General features: G+C 37.7%; 1 protein-coding gene across 4 annotated transcripts in view; it reads left to right on the top strand.

Moving 5' to 3' along the window:
* Window positions 1–25,394, top strand: part of EYA4 (EYA transcriptional coactivator and phosphatase 4) — a 148,932-nt gene that overhangs the window by 7,007 nt on the left and 116,531 nt on the right. For all 4 annotated transcript variants that reach the window (XM_065733743.1, XM_065733734.1, XM_065733717.1 and 1 more), the window contains exon 2: window positions 13,567–13,668. In XM_065733743.1, the coding sequence (XP_065589815.1) occupies window positions 13,636–13,668 (33 nt within the window). In that variant the 5' untranslated portion in view covers window positions 13,567–13,635. The remainder of the gene's footprint in view (window positions 1–13,566; window positions 13,669–25,394) is intronic.

The raw sequence follows: 25,394 nt of genomic DNA, 5'->3' as shown, positions 1-25,394 counted from the left end.
TCTGCTGGCCACTTGTTTGAGCTGGATCTGCTCCTCGCCATGGTTCAGAAACTGCTGGCATGATGCAAAGGTCGGGATGAGTGGCAGCACCCATGCTGCTGAAGCTGGCACTGGTGCTGCAGAAATACTTGTGGAACCACAGCCTTGGTTACCTAATCTGTCACCTCTATTAATTGAAGTGCGGGGTCAAGTCTGTGGAATAGGTGGAATTTTTCAGAATGAAAACTTTGCCTACAAAAATGACCTCTTAACACTTAATAAAAGTTGTGAACGTATTCTTTAACTAAAGCTAAAGAAGTTGCAAATAATTTGCAGATATACATTCAGTGAGGAAAGTGTCAGTACCTTTGGAGAAGGCAGACGTAGTGTATTCAGAGGAAGGCTGGAGGTTGGATGTGAAACCAAAGTTCATAAACTTTCCAGATCTGGACACCACTGTCCAAAAGCTCATGAGAAAGAGGCAACTGCCCAAGCAGGAGATTGTCATCTCCATAGCCCGTAGCGCTCATGACTGGCTGCATTCTTTTACTGCTATGCCTGTGGAAAGATGTTGGATAATTTCTAAAAAGTAACCATTAATTAGCTGTTGCTCTAGACAAGTGCTTAATTTATGGAAATGATTTTCTGTTAGTCTCCACTGTCACAAAGTATTAACTTACATGCTCTCACATTCAAATGCCTTTTGTATGTTGTTCACATATAATACAGAAATGCACACAGTCTACCACATCATGGGCTTGTGAAAACTTGAACATGCCAAAATAGTAATATTATTTTTGATGTGAGTACAAGTTTGATTTCTAGAGATAAGAGTAGCGATGTCATATAGTTTTTTGAGATTTTGGACTTGACATGGGTTTTTGCTTAATAACCTGAAGGATACAAAACTGACTTGACATAAGTGAAATGGATTTTAAAGCAAATTAAATCATGGATTCAAAAATACTTCCTTGCTAATGAATATTTAAAGAGTGTGGTATTACTCAGAGTCTGTCAGGGGTTACTCATCAAATCAAAACTACTTATTGTTTTAACAGTGATGCAAAGACCAATGAGGTCTATGAGAAGTAGATTGCTACTTTTATTAGATCATTTTCTGACCTAAGTAAAGAGATAAGTTCTTCTTAAAAAGGATGTTGTAATTTTGTCATTAGACTGCAATAGCTACCTGCAGTACTGCTCCTACAAAAATTGAGGAAAGAGTAAGCAACAAAGAGAACAGATTGCTGAAACAGTCATCTGGCTCCTTCAGTAAACTGAGAGCAAGTAGAGTTTGTGCTTTGGTACAAGCCAGTGGTTTATTTAAAACAAACAGGCAACTACAAAAACAAACAAACAAAACAGAAAACAACAACAACCAGAGCCCACAGCAAATGATCACATTAGTGACCTAACCAAAAAAGGAGCAGTAACTGTTTTAAAAAAGGATTACACAGAGGAAGAGGGATGGTGTCACCTGCATAGGTAGTATGGGTGCAGCTACTGCTGGAGAGATGCATACTGTTCTAACTTTAGAAAGGGAGCTAGGAAAGCTGAGGAAGTTCCAGACGTAATACCACAAGAGTAATTAAACAATTGAAAAGTGTATCTGATCACAACTAATAAATATCCAAGTAGGGGAAAGGCAATCTGTAAAAGAAGCCATTGTCAAAGTGCTTGGTATGATTAAAATACGAGAATACCTATTTATCACAATTACTTTGTGTTGTATATCTAGTGCTGGCTCTCAGTGAAAGAAGCTTCCCTGCGGGATGTTGAGCTGTTCAAAGTACTTGATGACATTTATATTCTGTATGAAGACTGATGATAGGCCTTGAATCAAAATGAGGACAGATAGTTTTTAGGAGAGTCAGTAGCATCAAATACGTAGACTACACAGCAACTTTAATATCAGTCTCAGCATTTTCTTTATGGGGTACAGAGGTGGGATATAAGAATTTGTCTCCTCTTCATTCATCTGAATGTTTCAGTTTAACTCGATTGGCTTAGTGCAACTGTTGAGTTTGGATGAGCAGTAATTATCCTCACCTTGGGCAGAAAACCACCTGAGATATGACTGGGAGTAGTCAGGTGGATGGGCAAGCTGCCCACCCCTTAATTCAGCCAGGTGTTTTAGGGAAGTGTAGCTATTATGTGGTCTTCTTCAAAAACTAGCATCTTGTCCTCACTGAAGCATGTAACTGCTTAATATGGAATTGAAACCATGGCAGGACTTTTAAAAACAAGGTGAATGCAAAGATACTTGTAGTATGCTGTCACAGCTTTCATTTTAACATGTAATTGGATTCAGTGGGTTAACTTTGGAGAATGTGCTTCTCTTTAAGTTGTCCAAAATTCTTGTTACCTTATGCTGTTTTATGTCATAAGGAGATTATTTAATGTCTAAGGTAAATTTAGGGAGAGGAAATCCTACACAATTAGTATTTTCAAGTTGACTGCATCTCTTTAAATATTCTGCCTGATTAACCATAACTTTTTATTCTTGCTGTTTTCAGTGACTTGTTTAAAAATAGCTAGAATATTTCATTTGGTTTGTTTTCAGCTATTTTTTTTTTAAATGAGAGGCAAAATATCTCAGAAATTAACCAAAATATGCCATGTATTAAAAATAAAACTCTCTTAAAAATTCCTAGTTGTCCAGAACATTTAGTTGGACAGCTGGTAAGGAAAAAACTCAGATTTTTAAGAGTGGCATCTTTGCATTACTTTTTTTTTTTTTTTTTCCTGAGAATTGTTTTTCTTTTTTGTTAAGTTGGTGTGGTTTTGATTACTGATAAGTTTGAAAACACTATGCGCAGTTTTTTGCAAATCTATATGCCTTTACTTTAACAGGAACATAATGAGATTCTTGATTGGATTTGTTTACAAACTGAGTCCATAAACAGTCATCACATTTGTTTTATTTATTTGTGGCTGGAACAACCTGTGATTGATTAATCTGAAGTGAGTCAGAAGTGGTCTGGGTAGCTGTATGCTTTACCTAACTGTGAGTAAAGTGGTCTTTCGCAGTTGGGAGAGCACCAAGCACCAGGAGGTTCATAGCTCTGTTTTCAGTCTTGCCAATTTCACAGTGTACTATGCAGTATTAGGATGAGAGAGGAAAGGATGAGTTTATAATTTTCCACTCTGAAGTTCTGAACGCTAGTCCTTGATATTTGTTGCACAGGTGTGGGATGGGAGTAGAAGAAGAGTTTTTCTGAGCCATATTTGGGTACCTGTAAAACTGGTGAGTCATAGAATGGTTTTGGTTGGAAGGGACCTTTAAGATCATCTAGTTCCAACCACCCTGCTATAGGCAGGGACACCTCCTGCTACACTAGGTTGCTCTAAGCCCCATCAAGCCTGGCCTGGAATGATTCTAGTGAATGAGCATCCACAACTTCGCTCAGCAACCTGTTCCAACGTCTCATTGCCCTCACACTAAAGAATTTCTTCCTAATATCTAGATGAAATCTATGCTCTTCTAGTTTAAAATAATTTCCCCTCATCCTGTCACTACATGCCCTTATAAAAATTCCCTCTCCAGCTTTCCTGTAGGCCCTCTTCAGGTACTGGAAGGCCACTATACGGTTCCCCTGAAGCCTTCTCTTTTCTAGGCTGAAGAGCCCCAGCTCTCAGCCTGTTCCCATAGGGGAGGTGCTCCAGCTCTATGTCATCTTCTTGGCCCTCCTCTGGATCTGTTCCAACAATTCCGTGTCATTCTTGTATTGGGGGCTGTAGAACTGGATGCAGTACTCCAGCAGGGGTCTCACAAGGGCAGAGTAGAGGGGCAAAATCACCTGCTGGTCATGCTTCTCTTCATGCAATCCAAGATACGGTTGGCCTTCAGGGCTGCATGCATGCATCGCTGCCTCATGTTGAATCTTTCATCGACTGGCAACCCCAAATCCTTCTCCTCAGACCTGCTCTCAAGCCATTTTCAACCAGCCTTTATCTGTGCCTCGAGTTGCCCTGACCCAGATGCTTGTCAACTCTGTCACTCATCTTGGTGTCAGTGGCAAACTTGCTGAGGGTGCACTTGATCGCACTGTCTGTGTTGCCTACAAAGTCTCAGCACTGATCCTTGAGGAGTGCCACTCATCACTGGTCTCCACTTGGACATTGAGATGTTGACTGCAACTCTCTGATCTTTGCAAGAGAGACAAATACTGCGCTAAATCATTATTTTACCAGAACTAAATGAGAAATAGTGCTCATGGTTCTTTACCATTTACCAAGAAGTCTTTCATTTTTCTTGTTTTTCTACTTGTTTTGTTGTACAATAACAATGGGTCAAAGGACCCATCACAGACCTATGTGTTACTAACATAACTGATGCAGAGACTTCTTGATCTGTATTGCTATACTTTTTCATCTTGAGGCCTGCCTTTAACTATTCCAAATGGTTCTATGATGTTGTGGTTTTCTTTCTAGTTAGAAATATCTGATACAGAAAGGGGAAATCCGCTTAATTTTTCTTGCATAAAACGTCCACAATAACAGCACAGGCAATGCTCTCCCTCAGGAAACTCAGTCTGAGGAAGCAAACTGTGCAGAATGGACAATGTGAATTAATACAAGTGTTTACCAAAGACTATGCAGAATTCACAGGACTGCATGTAAAAAATACATGGTGACTGGCATGGAAGGCAATCATTTGACTTGAATTATGAAAGGTTTTCAGTGTATCACAGCTTGATGGTATGAATCATGTTTGTTTCAATTACTGCATTTAATATCTGGCATGAATTCACTTGCTCAGAAAGTAAGATGGAAATAGCATATTATATTCCAGTTAGAGACGTGTAAATTTGAAGCAGAGGGAGGAAGTAAACAGAAGGTAGATAAGGATAGAGCTGTAAACATCTAATTGGTGTCAAAACATCATTCTCAATTCTGAACATTTGTGAAAACTCAGTGTGGATAATTCTGCTGCGTCAAGATGTGGAAATGTCTGAATTGTGTTACCAGGACAAAATACCTTTTATTTTTCTGGGTAATGAGCAGACCTTGGATCTCCTGTGAACTCAAGCCTCCTCGTTTTAGAAACCAGGATTTTATTTTTACTTCCTAGCTTTGTTTTCATGTTAATAATATCTGACATAGAACCCTAAAACTTACCCACTTTGGATGTAGAGTTTCTGTATATGTTTGAATATACACATATATATATAATATGCCAAGTTTGGGTATGTGCATGGTCTTCTGCATATGTATGCCAGGTAGCGTGGAAGAATGAGGCTGGTGAGCAGGTCCTCAGCTGCTCCTGCTTGGCTCTCTCCATCTGGCTGGTATACTGGCATCTTTGCATCTGATTGTTCCCTGAGTGTTCCCCATTACAGGGAAAGTGGCCAGGCTCATTGTGTACTCCTTGGTAGGTCCTGCAGAGCCTTCCCATGTCCCCTCTGTGCAGTCCTGCCCTGGAGTCAAATGTGTAAGTTGCTGTGTGAATTCCTGGAGTCATTCTGATAACTCAAAATGAGGAATAATGACACATCTTCTCTATTTAAGCAAACACAAATTGCTGTAGGCCCAGAAGCCCAGCCAAGAAGCTTTGCCTCCACCAGGGGCCACTGGACATACCAAGCTAAAATAAGTTGTCACCCAGGTGTGGTGTGTAGAGCCATCCACCCTCTGTGGGCCAGGGCCTCTGAGAGAAGGGAGAGAGCTCGTGGCTCTGGAGGTCACTCGTAGATGGAGATGTATGTCCTGAACATGCTACAGGAGGGACTGGAAAATTCTGAAACTTCAGCAAGGGTAAAAGTCTGATCCTCAGCAAAGAAAAAAATGTCTGAAACTGCACAGATCCAAAAAGGTCCCTATCCTATAGAGATGAAAGCCTTAGAAAAAATACAGTGTTAAAATAGAGATAGAGATGGAATAGAGATAATAGAGATAGGAAGATGGATATTTCTTATATCTCTTAATTAGCCAGATAGTGAAGAAAGGCTTGTATGTGTAAGACAATGCGAGCTTTCCAGGAGGCTCATTTCACCCACCTCAGTTTCAGGAGGTAGAGACCAGTTACCTCAGCTAACCCTAGATAAGCTAGCAAGATCTGCAGGCCACTTCTACCTCTTGCAGGTACCCTTCTGATTAAAAGGAAAGCAGGAATTAAAATGTGAGAGCTAAAAATATATGTATGTTCTGAATGCTATATATATTTCTCTTCACCTGCCAGTTTTCCTCAGGAATGCAGTAGATGTCTAAATCCTACTGCCAGAATTCCTTTGCTTGCCTTTTTAGTTGTTTATTACAATTATAATTAGAATCTGCTAGTCGTTAGCTTTCCCTTGAAATTAGATATAAATGATAATTTTACTTACTTACTGTTTTTTGTTTTGTTTTGTTTTTTTTCCACTGGGAAATAGTTTTAATTAGAGTTGACATTCTTTTCAAGATGATACAGCATTTGCATAAGAGAAAAGACAGCAACCTAGAACATAAAAAACAAAAACAAAACAAAACAACAACAACAACAAAAAAACAGACAAACCCACAGTTAACCATGGCAAATATATCAACTAACATCTTTTCAGAAATTACATTAAGAACGGAAATTTCATTTTCCCCTACAACTTAAGAAAGATGATATTTTTTTTCTACCAAAACAAGATCAGACAATGATCTCCAGTGTCTAGAAGACCTAAACGATATAATTTATTTCAAATATGTTAAATTAGTATGGTTTTTCTTATTTGCTTGTCTGCTTGCAATGAGCTTTGAAGAAAGCCAGCTTATCAAGCACATCATTATTTCTCATTTGGAGCATGGGTCTTTCCTCTTTTCCAAATGTGATACTAATAGAAACTGAGAAAGCAGAATGTTTTTTTATTATAGCTTTACAATAATTTAATATTTTAATAAATCAGGTTTTTATTTCCTTGATTTTTAGCGTATTTGGGTTCTATTTTACCTTTCTCATAGCTTACTATAGGTGATATGCATGCAGACAGCTAGGAATAAGAATGCTCTTCAAGCAGAAATTGCTTAAGTGCTAAACAGTGTTATTGTTTGTACCCTCTTTCCTGTACCTTCCAAGAATTAAGCTTATTCATGGGAATAAGCAATTATGAAGTTATCTAATTTAGATCACAGTACATGTGTATTATAGTCTTTTGCACACATTCAGCAGCAATTCATTTATTTGTTGCCTTCCTTGCATAACTTTTCATAGTGCCTTATATTTAGGAGTGCAACTCCTCAGATGCTCCATAGGAAAGATGTGGAGCCCAAACAAGAGTCTTGCCTAACACTGGAAGAGCTCAACCCTTTGACCCTCTGTTTGTTTACTCAAACAATGGCACCTTACTGTGAACATGCTCCATATCTTCAGTTGTGATTATAAGCACTGAGTACTTCGGCTATCACAGGTGTCTGAGGTTGAGAACAAGAAAATGATAAAATATTCTGTTTGTGACCATTTGTCAGTTAATATTTTGTGTTCTTCATCAGTGTGTGGCTGTCATAGAAATGGCTCTTCTTTGTGGCTATGAAGTAATTGTGTTAACTACAGTGGCATAATTTCTGCTTATCTATTACTGACACAATTTATAATGTAAGAATAATATAGTAAACTTGACTAGGAAGGTCCAGGTGCTATACTATACAACCAGAAGATCTCTGTGATATAACTAGAAAAGAAGAAGGTGTTGTGTAGGTGAAGAAAAATGAAAAGAATCTGACTATATTCTCAATGTGGGATTATTATTTGAAAATATATTGTTGTGGTAGATGCTGAGGATCCTTCTCTTAAGTTATTTCATCTAGCAAAGCTTTTCTAGGTTTTTAAGTTAAGGTGAAATGAACAAAACATTTTGATGGTAAAGCTCGTCTTCCAGACAAAGGACTTTTGTTGGAAAGCTGTCCCCCCATCTGGCTGAGTAGAGGGCCAGAAGCAAGTTGAGAGATACTCTTGGAAAATGCCATGTCCTTAAAAGCTGTTTTTTTTTGCCTGCGAGTTCCCAAGATTTGCATTCTGTTTTGAGTGTTGGAAAATTGCAAGACTTGATCTTTTTCCACATCTCGTATGAAATGAAATTGACTCAGTCAATTGCTTATTTACTACAATTTCTTTTTTTGTTGTTGTTGAATAAAAGCCTGAAGAAATCCTTTCTAGGGAAGAGATTGTGTTCTTGCTATCTCGCATTTTCAGTTATTTATAAAGCTGTATGCAGGAGATCCTTGAGGAGTTCTTGATACTTTTTTATTTTTAAAACTTGTGGGTATATCTCTGGGAACAAACACATGTTTCTCCTCATAGCTGAGTCCTGGAAGTTGCAGTTTAAATTTGATGAAGTGTTTTATTCCCCAAGATAAAAATAAATAAATAAAAAATTATATTTAAGTGCATTTGTTGATGAGGAAAGTCAGGAATCCTCCTAATTAAGACATTTCTTAGAAAGGTAAAATTTTTATCTGAGTGCATAAAACACTTCATCAGCTTTAAAGCCACATCTGCAAGGAGTGGATCAAGAGCAGAAACAGGCATTTTTCTTCATTCTAGCTTGTCTGCGAGTTTAAGACTTTTAACAACAGTTTTAAAAATAGTTAAAAACACTTAGAAACACTTGCAGTATAAAAGGGATAAGAGTGCCCTCCATCCCTCTGTTTTTAATCTGGTTCTCTTGATGGGATAAACTACAAGGTTGGATTGGTAACTGGATTATTGCCTCATAAAACAGCACGAGGTTACTATTATCCTTTAATTTTATATCTTTATTAGGGAGTAATGTTGGTCTTATTTAAATCACTGACTTCTCTAATGGTTTTTCTCCTCTTTTATAAATTTATTAAACTAAATCCTAAAGGATTTGATCTAAGTGCAATTGGAATAACTGCCATTATAAAAATCATTGTGTTAGCAGTTGGTTATAATCAGTGGCTTTAGCTGGGCTCAAAATTTAGTAGGATTTAGTTGTTGATGTGCTGGACCATTAGGTAGAATGCTGATAAAACTATAAATCTGAATTTTATTAAAAACAATATCTTAATTTCCAGTAATACAATATTTGAGTTTTGAAGCAATGTGAAAATGAACAGCAGAGCCCTAAAACCTATTATAATGTTATATACTTGTGAAAAGTTATATTTAGCACATAGTATATTTACGCAAAAATTAAAATAAGCTTGTCCTGTAGTTCAGTCATTTTAAAAATTCCTCAAGGTCCATCTTTTATGGAGATGACTAGTGCAAGTAATATATTTAATGATGCATTTCAGTGGGTACATTCACTTGCATACTGGGACACAGTACATACATATTGTGGTTGAGACATAGGTGGTTCTTAATAGTAGAACTCTTGTTGAACCTAACTGGTTAGGATTCATCTAAGCTGTTGATGATAATCTAGATATTTTAAGGAAAAAGATGACATGCATCCATTGATTTCAGTGTACTTTGGGTAGGATCCTGATTAATACAGAAATACAATAGTATGTTTCCGTTTGTTATGCTATGGTTCTGTAGTTGACTTTCATACAGAAAGTGAGATACTTATCACTTTCTGTGACCAACAGTCAGATTTAGAGCATTTACTGTTTGAATGTGATCCAGTCAATGTAACTGCGGTCAGCAGACTTAAAAAATGCTGATTTTGTTCTGAATGTTTTATTTTACTGTTGAGTGCTTCACCAGTTTTTCTTGTGCAGTTTTACTAATGCACACATTTCAAACTCCTAATTAAATTAAAACAGAGTTTGTGTTTAAGTTCTATGTCAAATATTTCAGGATCATTTGTGAAAATTCACGTTTGTGTTTGGAATTGCCTTCTTTGGCAGGAGAGGATGAGTAATGGCCTGCTACAGGAAATCCCACGTAGAACTGCTTTCTTTCAAAATATCCATTGTTCTCAGTAGCCTCCTGTCTTAAATTTGCCTATACTGAGTGTTTTAAAGAAAGCTTTCAATTTCACTTTTGTCTAAGCTTGACAAAGATTGCAGAAAACTTTTACAGATACAAGGCTGTTAGCTCTGTGTAGGTCAGAAACTATGGAAGGTGGTTTCTGTTCTGCTGAAGGTACCCTAGGCAAAGATATCCATGTCTCGAATCTCTTTGAAACTAAGAGGAGATTTCCTCCATTTTGAAAGACAAAATTCTTTGCAGCTTTTTGTTAAGGTTGAACGTGTACCACCGGGAAAACAAGAAACTGCAATACAGCAGCAGGATCAAGGGGAGACTGAATAAAAGTAGATTGTGTATGTTCTAGGAAATACCTAGTGCAAAACACCATAAAATTTGGGAAGTTAGTGTTTTGAAGAGTAGATGGAGATGTGGAATTAGGTGACACTTTAAACCAAGAGAAGTTGTTCCTAGGTGAACACAGGGAGGTGAGTGGGGATGTGAGTAGAATGGTCTGCAGCTCCAGTGCATGCAAACAGCTATAAATAGCTCAGATAAGCTATAATTGCATTTATGCAGGTTGGAGATAGCATAAGGTTCAAGTGCCTAGTGGCCAGAATTTTAAACCAAAATGGTTCCATAATGTTTATGTTATAGGGAATACTCCCAGGTCATAGTATTTTAGGGTACCTTTTTGATAAACACATCTAAGTAATGCTAGATTGTTTGGGCTACTTAACTTAGGCATTTGCATATGATTATACATTTTGTTCTCTTTTGAACAAAAGACATACTAGGTTTGATTTATAATTTTATGATTATTGATATATACAATATCCATGGCACTTGCTTTATTTTAAATTGCAAATTACCTCCTGCTGTGAACTGGATTATTTTTTTTTCTGAGATTGGAGAGTGAAATATATTTAATTGTGTGATTTGACCTCTTCAAAACCTACTTGGAGGTACTGCATGGGTTAAAGCATTGGAAGATCCAAGAGAGTTGGTTGTCATTCAAGAACCACTTCTTCCAAGCTTGAGATCATAGCAACCCTAACAGTAAGAAATCAGGCAAAGGTGACAGAAGACCTGCAGAGAAGAGCAAGGATCTCATGGAAAAACTTAAATGGAAGAAGGAAACATGGAATGTGAAAATAGGAACTAGCCACTTGAGAGGAATATAGGAACATTGTCAGTGCACGCAGGGGTGCAACAAGGAAGGCTAAGGCCCACGTGGAATTTAATCTGGTAAGGGAAGTCAAGAACACAAGAAATACTTCTTTAAGTGTTAACAACAAAAAGAGAAGAAGGAGAAGACTAGGGAAAAGGTGGACCTGCTACTGAATGAGGTGGATGCCCTGGTAATCGCAGACAGGCACTGAGAAGGCAGAGTTACAGACAGCCTTGTTTGCTTCAATCTTTTCTACTAAGAATGCCTCTCAGAAATCTCAAACCCTGGAGAGAAGAGAGAGAGTATGGGGAAGGAAAGACTTCCTTTTGGTCAAGGAGGATCTGGTCAGAAATCATCTAGGCAAAGTTGATGCACTCAGATCTATGGGCCCTGTTTTGATACAGCCATAAGTGCTGAGGGAGCTGGCAGAAATGATTGCCAAAACACTCTCTATCATCTAGAAAAGGTCATGGAGAACAGGAGGGGTGCCTGAGATGGAGGAAAGCCAAGCTCCAGTTCTCAAAAAAGGGCAAGAAGGAGGGTCCTGGCAACTACAGGGCAGTCAGCCTCACCTCCAACCATGGGAAGGCGATGGAGCAGCTTATTCCAGATCTCATCTCCAAGCAAGAGGAAAAGGAGGTTATTGAGATTACTCAACATAAATTTCTCAAGGGAAAAATCATGCTTGATCAACTTTGTAGTCTTCTATGATGTCATGACTGACTGCGTAGATGAGGGCAGAGCAGTGGATGTTGTGTACCTTGACTTCAGCAAGGTTTTTTTACACTCTTTAACATGCTTGTAGGTAAGGTTAAAAAGTGTGTAGGATAGACAAGCAGACATAAGGCTGATTGAGAACTGGTTGACTGGCAGTGCTAAGAAGGTTGTGATAAGTAGTGAGAGTCTAGTGAGAGGCTTGCAATTAGTGCTGTTCCTCAGGGTTTGGTAATAGGTCTGGTCTTATTCAACATCTCTATCAGTGACCTGGATGAATGGATATAATGCACTCTCAGTGTGTTTACTGACAATACAAAGCTGGGAACTGTGGTTGACAGACCAGAAGGCTGTGCTGCCATTCAGTGACACTAGAATGAGCTGGAGACTTGGGCGGAGAGGAACCTGATGAGGTTAAACAAGGGCAAGTGCAAAGTCCTTCACCTGGATAGGAAAAACTGCATGCATCAGTGCAGCTTGGAGCTGACCAGCTGGAATGGAGCTCTGTAAAGGACCTGTATGTCCTGGAGGACAACAGTTTGACCATGAGCAAGCAGCTTGCCCTTGTTGCCAAGGCCAATAGTATCCTGGAGCACATTAAAAACAGTGTGGCCAGCTGGTCAAGGGAGGTGGTTCTCCCCCTCTTCTCTGTCCTGGTAAGGCCACATCTGGAATACTGTTTCCAGTTCTGGGTCCCCCAGTTCAAGAAAGAGAACTGCTGGAGAGAGTCCAGTGGAGGGTCCCAAGTGTGATTAGGATTCTACGGAGGATCTCTCTTATGAAGAAAGGGCAAGAGACTTGGGGCTGTTCAGCCTGGAGAAGACTGAGTGGAGATCTTATCAATGCTTCTAATAGGCAGGAGTCAAGTGGATGGGACTAGGCTCTTTTCAGTGGTGGCCAGTGACATGACAAGGGACAACGGGCACAAACTGGAACATAGGAAGTTCCATACAAATATGAGGAAAATCTTGTTCCCTGTGAGTATGATAGAGCACTGGAACAGGCTGTCCAGAGATGCTGTGGAGTCTCATTCTCTGGAAATTTTCAAAACATACCTGAACGTCTACCTGAGTGACCTACTGTGGGGAACCCGCTTTAGGAAGAGGACTCAATGATCTCCAGAGGTCTCTTCCAACAGTTACAATTCTGTGATTCTGTGACTTTATAGCTAAGGTTACTGTAATCTTAACTACACAGAACTCTCAGAGTTTTCATATTTAAGATTTAGATATTTGATAACAATGATTCACTGTATAAGAGTGGCATAAACATAGTGGATAATTAGGATAATGTCTATCATTTAGCACGTTGCAGGGAGCTGCTTGTTATAAACCACTTAGTGAGTTTTATTTAATCCTAAAGGAGTGTAATGGACCTGAGAATAGGGACTTCATGCTGATAATTGCATAATAACCTTTTTCTACCAGATGCTTAATGACTAAGAGGTTATCATTAAATGTGTATTAATCAGTATTGTTCTGCATTCCATAATTGTCTGCCTAATATGCTTTCCCAAGGGTTATCTTTTTTTATTTTTATTTTTTTGTCTACTTAAACAGCTAGCTGTATTAAACATCTTAGCTTTGTTATTGGATTGTTTTCATAGTTTTTTTTTTTTAAGGAGTTGAAAAATTATTACTTAAGCATTCTTCCTGTTTCTATTTTAGATAGCTTCCCAAAACAGTATTGAAGGTGTTGAAATTTTTTATACGAAATTAGACTTCATAGAAGTCAATGGGAACTTTGCTGCAGATTTTAGTGGAATCACAGCTTCAATTAGAAGGTTTGCTTAGTGCAGATTTATTTAGAAGTGAGGGCTACAGACTAATATGTTATCTGTTTTATCTCTTTTCTAATTTAGACCACTGACCTATAAATTGAACGGAAGATAATTTCTGCTTGTGGAGAAAAAGAAAGTTGAACAACCTCCATGGAAGACTCTCAGGATCTAAGTGAACAGTCAGTAAGTACAAAAGCTGCGAAAGTTAGTGGAAAGAAAATGAACTCTGTTCAAATTGTGTATGAAGGGGTTTAACTTCAGATTTGAGAATTACATTGAGGTCTAGGAAAAACCTAAGTCTGTATATTTTAACTATTTCTTAACTTGTATGTGAAATAAGTGGTTTTAATCTTACTTTTTAACAATGAAAGATAAGAGAACATAGTAATACAGAATTTTGAATAACTAGAACTTTCTGGAGAGGTGATGGATATAATTAAGATACACTTGAATAAAATGTTGTCTTGCATAGCAGTATGTTTTTTTCAAACAACTGTATCAAAATGAATATCCATTGTGGCCTGCTTGTTTTGCTAAAGTGATTGTTATCAGCAAGATGAACAAGAAATGTCAGGTGATAGGCTGTTACAGATGACATACTCAACTCTCTTGGGTTTCCAGAGGTTTGTGAGTATTGATAGAATCTTCCTGTACTAGGTTGTAGGGAGATACCCTTTGTTTTTGATGAACTAGCTGGGAATGATGAACTAGCTGGGAAAAATATGAGCAGACATTTCTTCTATTTCTTTTCTAATTTTTCCTTTCTTTTAAGGATGTGGTCTCCAGACTTTCTTATCCACCAGGCTGCAGTTCTGAGGAGGCAGCATATTCTGACTGAAATTAAACTTGGCTAGGCCTGTCATCCCAAATATTGGCTTTGTTTTTAACATCTTAATTTGTAGTAATCACAATGATGGCAGATTTGTGAGCACCATGTTACCCACGAGTCTCAGTTTGGGCTCAGTGAACTAAAGATCAATAAAGGGATTTCATATTTCTGTTTTTGCATGCTAAAGAGGTTATCCATGTAATAAACTAGTTTTAATATCCTTTTATAGCAAAGACTTTTATATGTAACAGAAGTGCAAGGAACTTAGAAGAGCTCGTGTGTTTTTAAAATGTTAGTAATTTTCTTTAATAAGGAGTACTTTGCTCCTGACTGGGTTGCTCCTATCTGAGACTTTATCTTGGACTGGAGTTTTATTGCTGATTTTAAATGGGAGAGAACTGGAAAGTCTTAACAGTGTCTCAAGTCACTGTGGTGGCATTACTCAGGACAGCTGCATATATTTATGTATTTAAACAGTTCCCAACCAAAACTTTAGAGCATGTAAAAGCTACATGGCTTCATAATTTAATAAAGTTTTATAAAGGTTATAAAAGATTAAGCAGTTCTCTCATGGTCTGCAAAACAATTACTCTCAGCAATATATGTAGTACAAGTATTAATGGGAAGTAGACGAGCCAGTTGAACTTAGTGCAAAAATGTGTTTTCACTATTGTTAAAATATTTTTGCATCACCAGATGCCTGATAAATGCGTAGCTTAATATCTATTTTATTTTCTTATCATAATCTAATCTCTAGTTTTTCATAGTTACTATATAACTTTCTGCTTATGTGAGAACAGTTTTGCAGATTAAATATGGAGGGGATGTATACTCCATGTTGCATTATAGATATCATACAGTACTGTCGGTGTCACAGAAAGTCGTCATTCAAGGCAGTATATTATTCTTTTCCATCTTTGCTGAACAGCAGCAGAACTTCAACACAATAGTTAAGAGGAGTCCCCCTTCATCACCCCTTTCCTGCTAGGTGTGTGACCACATTAACATCTATCCTGGATGTTGCTATCTTGAGAAAATCAATTGTATGTAAATCTGTCAGCCTAGAGCAGGTATGGGCCTTCAGTTTCCCCACTTCATAGGTCTCTTCATTATAATTAGAGTTGAACTCTTCTCACAGTCAAGTTTTGAAAAATAAAATATTATTCCTCTCTTAGTTCTTTAAAAGCCACAGGCAAGGACGGGCTGGAGATCCCAGGTAGAAGGAGGTGTTCTCTGACTGAGAAGACTTAAGCTTTAGTTGTTTAACCACCAGGAAAATGTACTTCATACACCCCTTCATCTTCTACTAACGTTGTGTTTTGTAGTGGTTAGTATGTTTTGTACTAGTTAGCTCTGGGCAGTTCTTGGTCTTCATGAAGCATTTCTGGTATGCCCTGGTGCTCAGGGCATATGGGTATTTAATTTTGGCTTCAGAATTTCTCTCTGGAGCTGAGTGCATAAGCTTTAGATCATGGAAATTGTAGCTGCCTAAGGATCCAGCCCCTGCTGCAAGCACATTAGATTGTGTGAATAAGTATGAATGCAAGACCTGTGTTCAAACTTGTGCTGGCATCTTGCCCTGAATATTCTAGTCCATGGTTACTTGAAAGACTTCCTGTCTCTGCAACTGAGATAGTTTAAAAGTTGGATAATATTTGATGGACAGGCAAGTTTTCTGAATAGAGAGATTCCTTTATTGAATTTGTTTACAATTCATTTCTCCAATTCTGATTTCTTTCAGCAGTCTGTTATGAGCCTTTTCTCATTGGGAAAGGGGGGCAGATATTTTTACTTGGGATGGCTAAATAACAATGTAAGTTATTTAGCATGTAAATGTTCAAGTTCTAATTTAAAGAAAAGAAATTATGCTAACTCCTGCACATAGATAGATAGTCCCTCTAAAATATAAAATGCTGTAAGGCAGCTTTTATCCTTCTGGTCTTTTCCATAATTCTGAGATAACTATTGTTGTTTGTTCTGTCTTCTATTCTTTTACAATAAACAAATACAAAACAATTGTTTCCATGATTCCTGTACTTAAACTGAATCAGTGAAACTCTTATGACTGGAGTTAGGAGCAATTCCACAGTATCCTTGTTAGCATATGAGAAACAAATTCCTTGACTTTTGTCTCAGGGTAGCGACTGCATGACCACACACTGCTTCCTTCAGCAGCCTAAGTGCACCCCTCTTCTCTGAGCCTTGATTGGAGTTGCATCTGATGGAAACAAGCAGTTGCTGTTTTTCCTGAGCCACGTGCTTGATTAGATGTAATATATACATAACATTGTGTTATGTCACTAATTTATTTATTTTTCCTATTTTCATTTGTGGGAAACTTCCTTCCCCTGCTCCATTTCAATCTTTATGCACTGACTGATCAGAAGTTAGCCTCCTTGCCAAAGCGTAGTACGGCTTCACTTCTGGTGAATTGTTTGCTTTTCCTTGCCTTCTTACACCCAGTCCTGTGCAGCAGAGAGGAGTGAATCTGGTCTCAGTGTAAATATTGTTGAGTGATCAAAATAGAGTAATGACCAGAGGGTTATTGTATTTCATTTTTCCTATCTTTACTCACAGCCTCATAGAAAAATAGTCATATTTTGAATGGCAGGAAACTGATGCGTACCATGACCTCACACTGAGGAAGGAAGTAATCCATCAGGTTCAGGTCAGTTCTAGCTGGTGTCCTGCAATGAGTTGGGGTGAGGCTCATTATAGTGGAAATGCTAAGTCATGGCCTGAACCCGATTGAGCACCTGGTGGGAAGGCAGGGCCAACCCAGGGGAGTTCAGGTACATACAATGTACCTGAGTAACAGAAGGGGTGGAGTCAGGATCCACCTCTTCCCAGACTTCATTTAAGGGTTGGCAATGGAGTTGAGGTTGTCTCTTTTTGGATGTCCCTGCTTACCTGAAGCCTTCCAAATGTGAGCAGCTGTTTTTCCTTGTTTTTGTGTCTGTGGCTGTATTATTTGGGATTGTTCTTGTTTGCTATAGCTGAAGGCTTTGCCATCGTGCTATTAATGTAGTACTTTCTATCCCATTAGTGTTATACTATCCACATAGCATTATACTTGTCCTTCAATGGTGCTACACCTTTGAGGATGTTATAACATGATCTGATCGCAGTTCTATTTTAATTTCCAAATTCAGATGCACAACGTAATCGTACAATTATGCATGGTAGGGAAATTTGCAGTTAGTTGATGGAAAGGTTCAGTTGCAGAGTATTCTGAAAGATAATGACGAAAACAGTAAAACTTATTTCTCAGTTAGAAGAAAATAAGCAAATGGTCTCCTTTTATTTTGAAGTGATGATGTTGGTTATTACATACAGGTTGCAACTTATCAAATAAAAGAATACTTAAAATAAATTGGTTTTATGGGGATGGAAGTGGCCAAGGAAAGTATGTTAATAACTGTAATTATTATAGATTTTATATGCAACATATTAAAAATGCAGAAGATATAATGAAACATCAGATTTTATGTTGTTTGTCTTCCAAATAAATATGTTAATTTTTTACTAAATGCTGATTAGAGATGCTTTTTCAAGGAGTGTGTGTATGTTAAAAACTCTTCTATTTAGTTTTTGGAATAGGAGGGGGGAAGTTTACAGATCTTATTTACAAAGAATATGGGAAAGAAAAGGCTTTTTTTGAGGAGAGAGATGATGGGTAAGGTAGTAAATGTCGCTTAGGACTTAGATACTCCTTTGTTGTGTTTTGGTGCAGCAAATAGGACTTTTGGAAGGTTTTAAGCTGTTTATTTATTTATTTTTCTTGTAGTCATGATTTGCTGTTCAGTCTGTGCTAATAGAAGAAAAATAATTTGGCTGCTAACTGGCTAGTTTAGGGTTTCAAAGGGCCTTATTAGAAACTGATGTAATTTCATCCCCTGGCCCTTTTATATAACAGCGTGCGTATTGATATTACTTTGTTTTAACCTAGAATTAAACAATAGATTGCAGTTGTGTAGGATAGGGCTCTAGCAGCAGTGAAGCTAAAACTCGGTGAATCCTTTTTCATGAAATTTGGGTGATCATCAGCGCTGTGAACTGGGTAAGTTATTTGTTTTCATCAGATTACACAGACCATCATAACTGTCGCTTTTGTATTCTATGTGCAGCTGGAACCTTTTCATACAGTGTTGATTCTGTGGTTTGTTTGGGTTTTTTTTGCTTGTTTGCTTTAATGTGTGAAGGTGTCAGATGCTATCCCCTTGCAGATCAGCTTTCAGGTGTAGTTGGCTCTTTGTTGCTGAATCCCTGCAGCCACAGCTCTCAGTTGTTGCAGCCCACTGGTGTGGGCACCCTTCTGCTGTGAAGGCTGAAGCCTTGGGCTTTAACTGAAGCTAATTTCATTGAAAATGACATGAAAGATACTGTAAGCGTTTCTGTGTTCTTTTAAGTGACAGTCGTGCTTTAAAAGGTAGCTCTGTGTTACCTCAGAGCATGCGGTATGTCTTATCTCTGTAATATCAGTGTTTGTTGGACTTGGTATATTACAAGTGATTCATCTTACTGTGAAGTACGGAATTGTAGAAATGTTGATTGAAAGGAACCTCTGGAAGCTGTCTTGTATAGCTTCCAGTAACAAATTACTTAAAATATTTCATTGTACTCCAATGTAGCCATGGACTGGCTGGACTTTTCTGAAGAAAGTAGATTTAGCAAGCTAAAATAGTTGCCTTAAGTGATAGTTTGCTTTTAACTGAAAACAATCATTGACAAAAATTGCCATAACTAGAAGTTGGTCAAATAAAATGAAGATGTCTTTCCAAAGAATGTTTTGAGGTACTTTTGAGTTGGTTAGATATTTTATTGTCCCCTTTCTAGCAATGTGAAAGCTAGAACAGGTAGATGTCTTGCCATAGCACAGATGGTCCAAAGTAATCCCCCATTTTGAACTGCAGAGGATCAGTAATAAAGCGTAATAGCAGGATTTCTTAACTGTATGGTAAGAGAAAAGTATAGAAAATTGAGGGAACTGAGTCTTTCATGTTCCAACAAATCTGTAGTAGAAACGCTGTTCTTACTGTTGTCAGACTTTTACATATGGCATAACAATCTTTGTGACACTTAAATATTATTTTTTTTGTTCTTTTTTAATTCAATTACTCTACCTTCCACCATTTCAGCATGCTGTGATTTCAGTACTGTGATCTTCTGGTGATAAACTCTGAAGGTATTTTCTCCAAACTAAGTTTATTGTTTTGTATTTGCTTTATTTTTACCATCTACAGAGAAACCAAACAAGTCATTTTGACACTTAGAATAAACTGAGCTGACTCATGTTTCATATGAGTTTGATGTAATTAGAGAAATACAGTTTTACATTAGTCAAAGGCACAAATGCTTACCACTGATACATATGTAGTAGAAATGTAAATTTTTTCTGAATTAAAAGTATGATTTGAAAGCATGCTTTTTTTTTAAAGCTAAATAGTTAATGTTTTAAAAAATATCCATGATACACATTCAAATGACATCCATTTCTTGTAACCTTGCAAGGTAGGGTTGACAGAAAAACAGAAGTGTTCATGTCACTGATACTGTCAGTTCTTTTTTTAGGTCAGCTCTCGTCTTCTGGAAGATGTTACTAAGACAGTATCGGTGGTTTTAATGAGAAGGCTGTTTTTAATAACAAGGGGAATAAATAAAAGAAATATATTCTGTTATTACATACCGTCCTTTGAGTGCTGACAGAGACTGACACATAGCAGCTATATAGTTTGCTATGGCTGGTATTCATGGTGCTGGTGAGGCCCCTGATTGGAATTTTAGGGATAAAACTACTTGGGGAAAATGGCTACTTCCATCAGCTGATGGAAGAACGTTTCTCAGGTAGATAGACATAGGGCTCTAGTGTGCCTAGAGTATTGAATTATGTATTAATGGCAATATCAGAGCTCTTCTGATATAAGGACAACTGAGACAACTTCTAATATATCGTAACGGGTTATACCAGAAGAAAAAAAACTAGCACTACACTTCCTTTCAGAATCTGGAAACTGGGCCAAATCTGACTTTTAGTGCTTCAGGAAGAGCTTGCTCACTGTAAAATGGATATATACAATGTGTGTGTGTAGGATTTAGAACATATCTGCCAGTGCCACTCCATATTAATATATATATATATATATAATCAGCCATTACCCATCCATCCATGTAAACGTGCTTCTTATTAAGTCATCCACATATCACACATTTCCAGCTTTGCAGCCAGCTATTGGATGTAAGATATGTTACTTGTTCAGCCATATAAATTTCCTTTGTACAGTGCTTGTGTAATGATTTTGATGCTGCCAGTGTGATGTTACCACGTTCAGCAACACTTTTAACCTCAATAAGAAGCAGTCAGTTTTGTTTATGCACACAAATTAATTGACAATATGACAGTGAATTGTCCTCTTAGTTTTTGTGTGACATTTACTTTGTAAAGCTTAAAGACCACTGAATTTCCTATCTATTAAAGGACCAGGCCTACATTTTTACATGGTATTACCCTGAATATGTATTTGGTTTAGTCTTTGTTGTTATAAAGCAAACAAAAAAAAACAAAGAAAACCTAACCAACAAAAGAAAAACAAAACCAGGTGCAGCTGTACACTGAAGAATGTGTGGGACTTAAGGATGCGATTAAACACCTTGAAATAGATGAGATTTCTCATGAGCTTTAAGCTAGCCATGTGTTTAAGTACATTTCAGTAAAATGTTGTAAGTACAGTATAAAATGAGTAATTTCAGGAATATTTTAGTAGCAAACACTTTTGAATGTTTTGTAGCTATGGCTAATATTTGTTCATCATATTGCGGTTATGGTTTCTCTCTTCTTCCTGTAGCAACTTTTCTCTGAGCTCTACCTCAGCATCTGAGTGCTTGACTTAGAGGTCAACTATCATTAAAAATAGAAGCATGACAGGGAGAAGCGTTAACTTTTTAAGTAATGAAACTTCACCAGATGAAGAATCAGATTTTGTAAATATGTTATAAAATATGAGCTCATCCCATTAAACCACAGACAGACTTTTCCTCTTGCTATTTCTCTAGCAAGTTACAGGATGAAAAGTTGAGTTGAGCTGTTATGATTACAGTGAAAGAAAATAGTTTTGCCAAGTTGAGGTGGAATATGTTGCAGAGGGTCCCGTTGAAGAAACAATGCAAAAACATGTATTTTTATTTATTAATAAAATAATCTGTCTTCAGATTGGTCCATTCTCATTCTTCCTGAAGGTTACAACTGATGACAATGAGAAAATTGTCATCTTGAGGTGTTTTACGGGGTGTGGGCACTCAGACTTCAACAGCAATCGTGCTTTTAGTCCAAAAGGTACAAAGAAATGTAATTTACCATCCCTCTCTCATCTTCTACGTGTACGTGTTAACTACAGGACTGAGAAATGCTCTGAGAATATCTCTACTCTGTATCTCTACTTTTTTTTAGAACCTTGCATCTGGTATAGTGGTTTGTTTTTACCAAAAATGTTATCTGCCTAGGCAACCTATAGTAAAATTACCGTTTTAGTGAAGTCAGTAGTTCTGTCCATTTTTCAGCTGTGTTGCCTAAAGCCACACATACAAAAGAAAGAAAAGTGTGCTTTTAGATAAACCAGAGTCTCAAATGCTGTAGGATATGCTATTTGATGCTTGTGTGCTTTTGCAGACATCACAGAAGTGTAGGGGCTGTATGGGACCTCTAGAGATCATCTTGTCCAACCCCTCTGCCAAAGCAGGAGAGAAATCTGTGTTTGGGAAGTAGGCAGACAAGGCATTTCTCTGCTTAAGACTGAAATAAATTCAATTAAATGTACTTTCCTGTAGTAAAAAAAAAAATAGTGCTATATGTTGATCTGATCAGCCTTCTGGTTAGATTTACTTTATAGGCATGAGTTGTTATTGGCATGCACTGGAAAAAAGACATTTACAATAAATAGCAGTCTTGCAAGAATTTTTTTATTGTTTAACAGGAATAAAAATAGCAGTATAAAAAGACCCATACAAGTAATGTAATATTTGTGTGCTCAGTATGATGTGGTGCTTTCTGAAATAAGTTTATAAGATTTTATTTTCCAGAGCTAACATTCACTGAATGCTAATGGCGAATGTGTTGTTACTATTTATTTTTCTTTAAGTAACGACCTACTGATGTTAGAATTATCAAAAGGAAGTGAACCAAGACAGGTTTCAGAATGTGGACTATACAATGCGTTTATCTAATTGGGATCCTTTTTTGTATCTTCCATGTACTACTCTTAAGTTCAGGTGTGCTGCTAGCTGGCATTCTCATTTGTGTCTTCAGTATGCTCTGATAGAAATTATGCTTTTGGTTATGCAACTGTAAAATTCAACAGCTGTAGAAAGCCTATCAGTAAGATGTCAGGCAGATCTCCTGTGCGAAAGCTTATATGAGCACTTTAAAAAGTCAGGAGAAAGGTAAGTTTAGTTGTACTAAATTGCTACTTACATCTTCTGTGGTATATTGTATATTAAATACTTTCTCAGGCAACAAAACCTTGGTGTTGCCAGTGTGCTGGTGAGGGGATCTGATCCACATCTATAAATATCTGAGGAGCGGGAGGCAAAAGGACAAGGCCAGGTTTTTCTCAGCAGTGTGTGGTGATAGAATGAGGGGAAATGGACACAAACTGAAGCATAGTAAATTCCACATAAATGTGTGTGTGGGAACTTTTTCACAGTGACGGAGCACTGGCACAGCTGCACAGAGAGGTGGTGGAGTCTCCTTCTCTGGAGATGTTCAAGACCCACGTGGACAACTACCTGTGCAAACTGATCTGGGGGAGCCTGCCTTGGTTGGGGGTTGGACTTGATGATATCTAGAGGTCCCTCCAAACCCCCCACAATTCTGTGATTCTGTGATAAAAAGCAGACTGTTATCAGAGAACATAAACTACATTTTCCTTTATGGATGAAGGAATTTTTCATTTTTAAAAACCTACCGTGCATCAGAAGACTTCCATAAAATTTTATATCTAAAGGTATTTCCAATTATAATGGTTTTTGTGATGTAACTGTTAGTGCTGTGGGTATCAGCTGACAGCAAACACGTACACCGTGCTGGAAAACTTGCCCCAAACAGTCACAGGTAAATGGAGTTAACTAATAACTTAATTCTATCTAGGGCTGTGCTATATTCTTTGCTGTCTGGATTTACCTAACATGATGTGCATTAAAAAAGAAGGATCCCAGCTGGGTGGGAAAGGGCTGGATCAAGGCTCCTTTAAAATCAGAATTTATGGAAACCCACCTGGCATGTCATCAGAGCCAGAGCTGACCTACTAGCTGTCTTCCCCCAGTTTCCAGCAGTTACAGAGTACATCTTACAGGCCTTTAGAAAATATGGGATGGAGTATCTGACTGAGCACTATTCTGAAACATCTGAAATTTTCAACCAAGTGTTTTGCACTTGTTGCAAGCATTGTTTCAGAGGACGTTAGGAGACAATTTTCATAAACCAGTCCAATCAAGAGCGTATTTTTAAAATTGTTATCCATGAGTAAACCATAAAATCCAGGAAAAGGGAAAGGAGCGAGGGGGAAGGAATAAGAAACTACACAACTGATAAGCCCATTGGAAATGTCTCCCTTACTATTATATGGAAATGGCAATTTCATTTTTCTGAATCTTAAACTTAGTTGTCTTTAGCAATAGTGTTCTTCCCACCGACTTTTTTTTTTCTGAGTTGGGTCATTTCTTGGGTAGTGAGAGGTAGAAAAGATAGTAATGTTTATTTGTCTTTGTGGGTAGTATTTAAGGCCATTGTTCAAATGAAGAGGCTCAGTTTGTGGGTTTTGGCTTTGTGTGGGTTTGGCATTCCTCTCCATGTCTGTGTAGTGCTTATTGTCTGGCACCTTGGCTTAAAAAGCCGTAGCTGGACACATTATTGCTTAAACACTACAATTTTAAAATTCTTTCTAGGGATGGCTGTCCTGTAACTTTGAGTTAAAATGGAATATATCAAAAAGGTTCTTTATTTTACTGAAATAGTAAAACAGCTTTGAGTCTGTGCAGTTTTTTCTCATCTTTGTAAGCAAGGCTGTAGTTGCAAGGGTAGGCATTAATTCCCCTGAAGAGGAGGATTTGAGTGAGTAGACCAGAAATGATGTTAGAATGATGCTGGCAGTTTTACGTGGAGTTTTTTTTCTTCACATAACATGAGGTATGGAAAGCGTCTCTGCCCCTACTTTTGTATTAGAAATATTCTATATGCTGTTAAAATGTTTTATTTCTTCTGTAATTCAGACTTAGACCATAGCTCATGGTCTATGAGGGCTTTTTTAGTGGAAGGTATAAATAGGATTGTGTAGAATATGGGTGATTTTCTTACAAAGTTGTAGTGTTGAAAGTGAGTAAAAGACAGAAAAGGGAAACCATGAGGGAAGAAAATCAACCAAATCTGGAAATGACAAGTCTGAGGGTGCTTTGATCAAGTATATAGAGCAATGTAGAAATGTGAAATGTACTGTGAAAGGCTGTTGTGGTGAATAATACTATCAAAAATTCAGACACTGCTCTTTGGCTGTTGCTTTTGCTAAGTGAAAGTTTTTTTTCGTATTTTGTACTCATCAGTGCTGTTTGTAATAAAACAAAGTGCTGTGACCGATTACTACTTGAAAATTGGGTGTTGACTAAGGGAGACTAATGGTAAGTTCTTAGAGAAGCTGGGTGACAGTATTATTAGATGTGGAATAAAAGGGGAGTGGCTTACCTATAAGGAATGTAAGTGTGTGGAGAAATTGCTCGATGGTTTTCAGCAAGCCCTAAGCACTACTCAGTACTGGCTTCTGAGTATCAAGGGGTCACAGTTCAGAGCCTGACTACAGTGAGCTTGGATTTTGTCTTACTTGTTAGCCCTTCTGACATTTTGAGCTAGCCAGCTCTGTTCCCAATATTAATACATCCTTTTAATAATCTTCACTGGCAAAACAAATAGTGGAACCAGTTCCTGCTGTTTTACTGCTGCTTGCTGGCAGCCTTTGTCCTTCTTTTTCATTCTAAGTGTGAAGTATTTTGCACTGGATTCTATTCTGTCTAAAAACAGCCCCCCATCCCCCAAGCTCAT

The sequence above is a fragment of the Cyrtonyx montezumae genome, unplaced genomic scaffold, assembly GCF_038088225.1.
Source record: "Cyrtonyx montezumae isolate F1298 unplaced genomic scaffold, pur_monq_1.0 scaffold_0, whole genome shotgun sequence".
Lineage (NCBI taxonomy): Eukaryota > Metazoa > Chordata > Aves > Galliformes > Odontophoridae > Cyrtonyx > Cyrtonyx montezumae.
This window is presented reverse-complemented; position numbering and strand designations above follow the sequence as displayed.